Source organism: Podarcis cretensis, assembly GCF_951804945.1.
Source record: "Podarcis cretensis genome assembly, chromosome: 6".
NCBI classification, from domain to species: domain Eukaryota; kingdom Metazoa; phylum Chordata; class Lepidosauria; order Squamata; family Lacertidae; genus Podarcis; species Podarcis cretensis.
Window position 1 is genome coordinate 61,618,318 of NC_137175.1, and position 9,968 is coordinate 61,628,285.

A 9,968-nucleotide genomic window follows, 5' to 3' on the forward strand; every position below is an offset into this window, starting at 1 on the left:
GTGAAAGCGAGGGGCTACAGCATTCCCTATATGCAATCCAGTGGGGGAGTTACCCCTTGATGTAGGGCAGGAGCTCTCTCATTTCTGGTTGACCCCTAAACACAAGTTCTTTTAGCAGGTGGGCTGGAAGGGGTGGAATCTACCCAATGCCTATGCCAAACTTCTTACATGTGCTGTCAATAAAGGTGTAGCCTGGTATCACCCAACACCTCTCTTATTCTTGGTATTGGGGAGGACCAATAGTAGGAGGGATTCATGCACTACTTAACGTTGACATATTATTCCATCACTACTAGGGATGGGGCAGAAAGTCACTTCAGCTTGCAATTTAAATGCAATCTTATGGTATTCTCAGTTGCAGAAACAATGCATTAAATGAAATGTTATTAGATGCAATAGTGTGGCAAACTGAAGAATGGAAAAATGAGGAACTGAATGAAAGAAAAAGCTCACAGATTCCTCCACCCTTAATAATGACAAGCTGTTTGATGCACTACACAGCCAGACTCTTTGATTGCCACCCAACACTGAACAGTGAGCTCAGTTAAGCTAAAGAGTTTAGCAGGTATACGTCTATGCCACAGCTTTACTACAACTGCCTTATTTTGGTTTAAAGATGCAAGAAATGCAAATGCAAATTAGGGAAATAATCAGTTCTGAAAATTTAAACTTGAGAAACAATCCAAAAGATTGCAAAATCAGTGCAGAGAATGAAAAAGGAAAGAAAAGAAAAAAGAAAAGAAAAGGGAAATGCAAACTTTAACTATCTCAGTAATTGACCATGTTAAAAGAAACTTACCAAAAGACCCAAATATTTCAGCACTAACAGGAGATGTGGGCCGGTCTACAAAGTTTTCACCCTGATGAACAAGAGCTTCCTTCACTAGTTGCAGTCCACTCACAACCACAATACATTTGCTTCCAACCTGAACGCTGAACACATTGCCGTATTTTTTGGAAAACTGGAAGGAGAGCGAGAAAGAAGAATTGTGTGTGTGTGTGTGTGTGTGTGTGTGCGCGCGCGCGCGCGCACGCACGCACATGCGCATACCTGGTTCTTCTTTGATGCTTATATGGAAGATGGAAACTTTGGTTGCCATCAAATATATCAGGGATATCAGAAATGCTGAAAGGGTGTCCGGGGACTGTACATGGACAGGCCCCCTCCATCCTCCACCTGTCTTCTATTCACAAGAGCTGCGGCTTATGTATTTGTGGCAACTTAGCCTCATCTACCACACAGGGTTGTTGCAAAGATAAAAGGGGAGGGAGGGTAGGACAATGTACACCAATGACAGCTCTCCACATCAAATGGGGGCGCCTTTTGCGTGGTCGCGAGCAGACCCCCTGGACCTAAGCGGCTCCCGGGAGTATATCCTGGCTTCTCTCCCCAGCCAGACTCCTGGAGGTCTCCGCCTACCTCTGCCTGTTATCCAGTCCCGGGCGGGACCTGGCCAGGTAAGGGGAAGGACCACCCTGGCCACACAATAGAGGGAGGGTCTTACCTGGGGATCCTCAGTTGACTCCAGAGCTTCTCCCATCCTGCCCTCCCTCAGTTAAGTTTTCTTTTGCAGGTTAACTTCTTCTTTACAGGTATGCGGGCGCTGCTATGCTAAGGTGTAATGGTTCTAGGGGTTGATTGTGCTAAACCGGCACCACACCTGGCTGGGTTGCCTGAGTGAACCTTTTCTGTCCGGACAGCCACTCGCCCGTGGCTGTCTCAATTGCTGGCAGAATCCGTCTGTGGCTGTTTCTTGAACTTCTTCCAGCAAAGAAGCTCTTTGACACCTAGTCTCCGCCTACTCTCCCTGCGCGGAAGCCTTCTGCGCAAGTAGTGTGTGGGCAGCGGAGGACCCTTACTCTCCCCGCTGGTCCCCGGCAAGGAGTCATGAGACTGCCTCGCCAATTCCCCCATCTGCCCCCCTTCTCCACTGGTGCTACACTGATTCCCTTCCCCAGAAGATGGACTGCCTCTCCCCATCCCGAGACGCTCTCTGGAATCCCTCTGGAGCCCGCTCTCTCCCTCTGGCCCTGATGGCAGTTCCCTGACATCCACCTCCTCCCCAGGACCCCCTCCACCCCGGCGCGATTTTCCAATACAACCTCTTCTCTCTCCTCGGCCGACAATGCGGGGAATCCCCTGAAGGAGCTGTCATCATCCTCTGAGGATTCAAAACCAGCCTCCCATCCGCTCAGATCTCTTCCCGCAGGTTGAACCTCCCTGTCTGATTCTTCTCCCTCTGACACCTCCCCTCCCTCCTCTTCGGAGGCAGGAAAACCCACAAAGTCCCCTTCGTCGTCTGTGGGTCCAAATTCTTCCTCCCAGAATCTAGCTAGTGGTTTTGGCTTATCTGGGAACAAACTGTGGAATTCTTCCACCAGATACCTGTCATTGATTGATTCAGCGGGGACCCATGTGTTTTCCGACCTGGGTTCTCCCTCCCAAGCTACCAAGTACTCCACCTGGCGACCTCGCCACCTTGAATCGAGTATTTCCGTGGCTTGGTTACAGTGTTCCCTCTCCTCTTCAGTGACTCCTCCCTCCTGCCCCGGAAATTCCCGCCCCTCCCTGTACGGTGAAAGTAGGGACCTATGGAACACCGGATGTATCTTCATGCTGTCAGGCAACTTGAGTTTGAATGCCACTGGGTTCACCTGCTGTATTACCTCAAAAGGCCCCAGCCACCTCGGCTGCAACTTCTTGCACCCTCCCTTTAGGGGTAACCCTTGGGTTGACAACCACACCCGGTCTCCCACCCGCATGGCCTCCCCACCCGACGGTGCCTGTCCGCCTGCCTCTTGTAAACTTCCTTGGCCCGCTCCAACTTCATCCTGAGTTGCTGGTGCAAGGCCTCCATTTCCTCCACAAATTGCTCAGCCGCAGGTACACTCCACCTTCCTCCCCCCGCCCCGGGAAGGCCCTGGGGTGACACCCATAATTGGCCATGAAAGGGCTCATTCCCGTGGACACATGTTCAGCGTTATTGTACGCAAATTCAGCCAAAGCTAATTTCTCTACCCAGTCGTTCTGTCTCTCGCTGACGTAGCAGCGTAGGTATTGCTGGAGTATACCATTCGCTCTTTCTGCTTGTCCATTGGTCTCTGGGTGCCTCGCTGTCGAGAAACTCACCTCGACCTGTAGCAAGCTCATGAGCTTCCTCCAGAACCAGGAAGTAAATTGTTTCCTGCGATCCGAGATTACCCTCAAGGGAACCCCATGCAGTCTAAAAATGTGATCCACAAACAGCCTGGCTGTCTCCTCTGCCATTGCCGCATGTGAGCAAGCTATGAAATGGCACATTTTTGTCAGTAGATCGACTACTACCATGACTGCTGTCTTTCCCCTTGACTTGGGCAGATCTGTCATAAAATCAATGGACACCACCTCCCAGGGCCTTCCCAGTGTAGGTAAGGGTTCCAGTAACTCTGCGGGGGCAGCCGTCTCCCCATTTGCCCTCTGGCATCGGTCGCACCCTCGTACATATTCTCGTACATCTTCCCTCACCTTTGGCCACCAGAACTGCCTGGTGACAAGCAGCATGGTCTTGTGCTGTCCAAAGTGCCCAGCTGTTGGGTTGTCGTGGAGTTGTTTAAGTACCTTCCCCCTCAAGGTCTCCCCCCGGTACATACAGTGCCCCCTTATAGTACAGTAGCCCTTCCTTTTCCTCAAACCCTCCATTGTCTTCCCTTCTGTCTCGGAGTTCCCTGATTTTTGTCTGAGCGAACGCGTCGTCTCTAGTAAGCCCTGCCAGTTCTCGTTTCCCAACCAATGCTCCCCCACACACCCACCGGTCCTTGGGAAACACGTGTCGGGTCTCCAGTGGTCCCTCTCCTTCCATGTACTCTGGTTTCCGGGAGAGAGCATCTGCCCTTACGTTTTCCTCTCCCGGCACGTATCTGATCTTGAAGGAAAACTTGGCAAACTACTGGGCCCATCGAATCTGTCTCTGGTTGAGCACTCGCGCGGTCCGCCAGTATTCCAAGTTCTTGTGGTCAGTTCGGACCTGGATCTTGTGCCGCGCCCCTATCAATAGATGTCTCCATTGCTGAAACGCTGCATAGATTGCAAGCAGTTCTCGGTCATACACTGTGTAGTTTTGCTCTGACTTGCTCATCTTCCTTGAGAAAAAGGCACACGGCCTCCAGCTCTGCTTGGCCCCGGGCTGCAAAAGGACCGCTCCAATGGCTCGGTCGGATGCGTCCATCTCCAGTCTCATGGGCTTCTCCAGATCCACGTGCAGGAGCTGCTCTTCCGAGGCAAACACCTTCTTCAGCCTTTCAAAGGATTGCTGTGCACTCTCTGTCCACACGAACTTCTTTTTGCTACTAAGACAATCCGTTATGGGCGCTGTCAAGTGAGCGTTCTTTATGAACTTCCTGTAGAAGTTGCTGAAGCCTAGGAACCTCTGCACATCCTTTCGGTTTTGGGGGGCTTTCCATTCCAACACTGCCTTCACTTTGCCTGGGTCCATAGCTAGGCCTTTGTCTGACAACTTGTACCCCAGAAACTCAACCTCCCTGGCATGGAATTGTCATTTTTCCAGCTTGACCCACAACTGAAGCTTCTGCCATCTCTGTAGCACCTCCCTGACGTCTTTGAAGTGTTGCTTCTCATTGTCCGAATAGATTAAGACGTCATCCAAAAAGGCTACGCAATTCTTGTACAGCAGGGGCCCCAACACATGGTACATGAATGCTTGAAAGCAGGCGGACCCCGATTGTAATCCAAATGGCATGACTAAGTACTCAAAAGCCCCCACGGGGGGTGAACATGGTTGTTTTCCATTCGTCCCCCTCCCTTATCCTAATCAAATTGTATGCTCCCCTGAGGTCCAGCTTGGTAAAAATCTTCCCCTGCCTCACCCGTGTTAAAATGTCGTCAATCCTGGGCATTGGGAAAGTCACGGGTTCTGACACCAGGTTCAGGGCCCGGTAATCCACGACTAGTCTGGGCTGATTAGTCTCTTTTTTGTCCACAAAGAACACTGGACTGCCCCCCACCGCCTTTGATTCCCTTATGAACCCTCTCTTCAGGTTCTTGTCAATAAACTGCTGCAACTCCTGCATCTCCCGGTTGGACATGGCATACAGCTTACCCACCGGCAACTGAGTAGGTTGATTTGGCAGTCAAAGGGCCTGTGGGGGGTAGTCTATCTGCCTCCCTCTCGCTGAAGACCTCCTTCAAGTCAGCATATTGTGGTGGCACCTCCCCTTTTTGTTCCAAGGCCAGCCCAGCCACCCTGGCCACCATCATTCTTGGTTGCTTCCCCCCCAGATAGTGTTCTAAGCAGTAAGCTGACCCAAAGGTGACTGACTGCTGATGCCACGACACTACTGGATCATGTATTGCCAGCCAGCTCATTCCCAGTATTATTGGGGTCCTGCCAGTGTGGCCATGTGAAAGGCAATGGTTTCCGTGTGCCTGGAGACCCTCATTCGCATTGGCGGTGTCTGGTGTGTCACCTCCCCTCCCATAAGTTCCCTGCCATCGATGGTGGTCACCTGCAAGGGAAAATCTAGTGGTAACAGGTGGAGTTGGTGCTCCAGAGCGAAGTCTCTGCTGAAGAAATTACACGAGCTGCCCGAATCTAGCAGTCCCTTCACTTTGACGGGGTGCCCATTCGGGAGTTCTAGACCACTTCTATGGCTATAGCTGCCTTGGGGGGGGTCAGGCTGGGGCACTTCTATTGGTCACTGGCCTGGCTGCTGCCCCTGCTGGTTGACAGCCAGGCATTGTCGTTTCCCTGCACCTGCCCTTCCTCCCCCTTCTTGTCGTGGCCTGCAGCCCCCACCATGCCTTGCCAGGCTTTTCATTGAGGGCAGACCTTAGCAAAATGTCCCGGTCGTTGACAGAGGAAACACTTCTTGGTAGTTTTCCACTCCTTTCCCTCCCTTTTCCGACCTTCACCAGCGTTTGGAACTTCGTGCACGCGCCATCAATTTCCATCGGCTCCGCCGCCTGGGAAGGCTCCCTCGGCATCTCAGGAATGCGGTTGTCATGGAAACATTCCCCTCTTATCTCCCGCTTCTCCTGAGCCCGCGCTTCCTGGCGTACGCCGATCACAAGCACAGCCTTTGTGAGTTCATCCTTCGACCACGGCCGGGGCGCTTGGGACAACTCATCTTTCACTTCGGGGGATAAACCCACCTCAAACAACATTTGTATCAGTTCAGAGTCCAGATCCCACCCGAGTCTGTGGACTAACATCGCAAAATGCGACCAGTAGTTTCTGACGGACTGGCCCCCTGCTTGCACCCCATCAGTTCCCGCCGTGTCACACTTTGCTCAACCTCGCTGGAGAACATCGCGTCCATTACCTGGTAGAATTTCTTAAGGTCCTTCAAGGCATCATTCTGCATCGCCATTAGGGGCCTGATCCATTCGCGCGCCCCATCCTGCAGATGTTCCACAATGTAAGCCACCCTCTCCCTGTCATCAGCAAAGTCATTTTTCTGCAGTTCCAAAGCGTACTGAACTTCCGTTTGGAAAGCATTGTAGTCTTGGGGCTTTCCCCCAAACTTGTGTACCATCCCTGGTACCTTCCTTGTGATGGGAGTGGTTCTGACCTGTGCATCCTGAGTCCGTCTCTCCTCCAGCCACGCCGTCAGGGTAGCTACATGCGCCTCCAGGTCTCGGTTCCTCTCGACCAGACCTCGCACCACGGCTTGTTGCTCCGTCTCTCCGGCTGTCCCTGTTTGGCTCATCGTGCTGCCTCTCTGGGGCTGCGCACAAGCAACGTCAGAGACTGATGGATTGCTGTAATGGTTCTAGGGGTTGCTCGTGCGTAAACCGGCGCCACACCTGGCTGGGTTGCCTGAGTGAACCTTTTCTGTCTGGACAGCCACTCGCCCGTGGCTGTCTCAATCACTGGCAGAATCCGTCAGTGGGCGTTTCTTGAACTTCTTCCAGCAAAGAAGCTCTTTGACGCCTAGTCTCCGCCTACTCTCCCTGCGCGGAAGCCTTCTGCGCAAGGAGGGTGTGGGCAGCGGAGGACCCTTACTCTCCCCGCTGGTCCCCCGTGAGGAGTCATGGGACCGCCTCGCCGATTCCCCCATCTGCCCCCCTTCTCCACTGGTGCTACGCTGATTCCCTTCCCCAGAAGATGGGCTGCCTCTCCCCATCCCGGGACGCTCTCTGGAATCCCTCTGGAGCCCACTCTCTCCCTCTGGCCCTGATGGCAGTTCCCTGACATAAGGTCACTGTTGAAGGGCTGGAAAGGAATTTTCCTGTATTGGCAGGTTTTACCTTCCCTGTAGCAAAATGTCACAACTTTGGTGGTTTCAGGCCTTTGACGGAATCCTTTAGTCTACCTTCCCTAATGGGGGGAGACGTTAAGCGGTGACCCATGCCCCCCCTGTGGCGGTGATCCCAGGGTTCCCCATTAAAGGGGTTGTAAGAGGGAAGGCATTGGCCATACACCTATTGGTTGTCATTACTCTCCCCTGTGACGACAGAGAAATGGGGGGCGGGCTCTCTGTTTGACAGACATTCTCCAGAGCCAGCCCAATCCCCACACATTCTGGATAACCCTGATGTTCCCCAGCTCCCTGGCCATGGACTGGGAGGGATAAACGCCCAAGGCCTGAGCCAAGGTCTCCCTACATCTGAAGTTCTAATAAAATTGTGGCCAATTTTCATCCCATAGCAGTGTCTTGAGTCATTACTCTACCCGGGGGTCGCCTGGGGATGGGGGGACTCCGCCTGTCCATGCAAAACACACAAAATACTTTGCAATCCATAGTAAGTAAAAGAAAGTTGTGGACACAGATTTGGTACAAATAACTGTTAGGTAAAACAGATCCTCTGGGTTCAGAGGTAATACACATCTGGATACCAGATGCTGGGAACAAACAAACAGAAAGGCATTTGTCTTGCGGCCCCATGTGTGGGCTTCTCACAGACATCCAGCTGACCATTCTTGGAATCAGGATGCTAAACTAGGAAGCAACTTATCCTGCAAAGGTCTTGCATACCTTTCCAGCGCAAAACAGGGGTTAACTTTGCTAATCTTTGGTTGTATGGCACCCTGAGTGAGGCCAAAATCTGGCGCCTTCAAATGGATCTTCTCAATTTTGGCCCACTTGGCTTGGCACCCTAAACGAAGGAACCGACCCCACCACCCGAAATCTGAGGGTGCAATGTTTTCAACTCATGCCATGGCTCTATCCTTCATCCTTACCTTTCGTACTGCATTCTGAGGATTCTTGAAATCCATATGTAGCAAGTTACCCAAAAAAGGAAGACACATGGGCCCTGGGGGGAAATTCCTTGGGCGAATCTTTTTCTTGAAATCAGCAAGAAGTAGAAATGTAGTCAGAAACACCAGAACGACCTGCAAGGACAAGGCCTCCCAGAAGACAGAGAGAAGCTGGAGCAACATTCTTCTAGCCTGGTTTTGTCAAAACAGATTGCTGTGTGTGGATGGAAACCCAAATCTCAGGCAGCTAGCGCAGTCACACCTGTCCTCTTGGCTAAAATTCCTGAAATAAATAAGGGCAAAGTCTATGTGTATTGCTATATATCACGCCCACACAGAGGCAGGAAAGAGATCATGACTCACCGTACCAAGGGGGCAAAAGAGAGTGGAGAACAGCAGCTTTCTGATTTAGAGTATTTCCTTCCTGTTTTCACTTTTGTGAAAGAGCAAAGGATATTTTCCTTCATGACATTTCCAAGAAGGATTTTCTCCCAGTGCAAATCAAAGCACTGTCAATAAAGAAAATAAAAACTTACACTAAGGAGGATCTTTCTGTTCCTGAGAGGTTTGGATCAGGGGTAGCTTCTGCAGCTCTGACCCCTGCCTAAGGAGGTCAGAGAAGTCACCCTGCTTGACTTCTGTACAGTATTGCATGAGTTAGATTTTGCTTTGGCAACAGACTGACCTGACTGACTGGGAACCAGCACCTCTCCAGATGTTTTGGTTCTCCAACTCCCAACAGCCCTAGGTTGTGTGGTCAACAGTCAGGCATCACTGGAGAGCACTCTAGGACTAGATAGTTTCACAAAGCAGCAGACCATGTAGAAGAGGGAAACTTTGTGCAATGCAAATTCATTGGCAGGAGCTCTGGATTGGCTCCATTGGTGCGTTGAGTTGCTTTTCCTCCCTCCAAGTAAGCAGGAGCAACTCAGCTCTTGGGAGGTGTAGTGAGAGCCACCTTACCATGGGGGGTGGATACTGGTCTTAGCCAAGCCATGATCTCTTAGTCTTGGTTACCCATCTTAAATACAAGAGTACTAAAACTGATGATAATCAGGTGGCCAGGTGGAATTGTGTCTACTGTGGAGCTGAGTGGCAAGGAAACCCTTGTTCCTGCCCCAGTGCATGTGGAGCATCAATGGCTGCAAGCTGCAACCGCATGGAGGTCTGCTGGGGGAGGTCAAGTATGAAAGCACCCAGTCACTAAAATGTTGCTGTGGAAACCAGAGGCTCCCACCTTTTTGGCCCAGGGGTACTTCTGAAACTATTGTGGGGACCAGGAAATACCTGTATTTCACAGAATAATAGTGATGCTCAGAAAAATTCCTTCCCCAGAACAAAACAACAAAATAACTTTCATTATTATTCATCTTCTTGTGACCAGGTGGACAATAAATTCATTGTTCTTTAAAACCCAGTTTGAATTGTTAGTTTCAGTACTGCCAAACGTGGGGTAAGGAGCACATCCTGTTGCATTATTTGAGAGATTTCTATAAGCTCCTTCTCTCCCAAACCCACTTGTATCAATACATGCCCACCTGGTGACACCCACCATCCAACAGAGGGAGGAGGAAACTGATGCAGTGTGGGCCAAATACCTGGGTGTCAAATACCAGCTTTGCAATACTTTCAAAGATAATTCCCTCACAGAAGCAAAGACTGATTTATAAGGCAATTTCCACCACAAAACCTCCCAGTCTCTATCACTGAGTGAAAGCTGGATATTTTGTTCCCAGCACAACTTCTAATCAGCAGGTCCACCTACAGTGG

General features: G+C 51.0%; 2 protein-coding genes across 3 annotated transcripts in view; both read right to left on the reverse strand.

The window, feature by feature from the left end:
- Nucleotides 1-8,478, reverse strand: part of LOC307219144 (cytochrome P450 2J2-like) — a 38,343-nt gene extending 29,865 nt beyond the window's left edge. The window contains exons 1-2 of one of the 2 annotated variants that reach the window (XM_079982142.1): nt 8,181-8,478; nt 800-962 (exon numbers count right to left, since the gene is read on the reverse strand). In XM_079982142.1, coding sequence (XP_079838268.1) covers nt 800-962; nt 8,181-8,381 — 364 coding nt within the window. In that variant the 5' untranslated portion in view covers nt 8,382-8,478. The remainder of the gene's footprint in view (nt 1-799; nt 963-8,180) is intronic. The other variant, XM_079982143.1, reaches the window with a different exon arrangement.
- The window catches only part of LOC307219176 (cytochrome P450 2J1-like), a gene marked incomplete at its 5' end in the record, with an annotated part of 87,533 nt that overhangs the window by 30,480 nt on the left and 47,085 nt on the right, over nt 1-9,968 (reverse strand). The window lies entirely within an intron of this gene.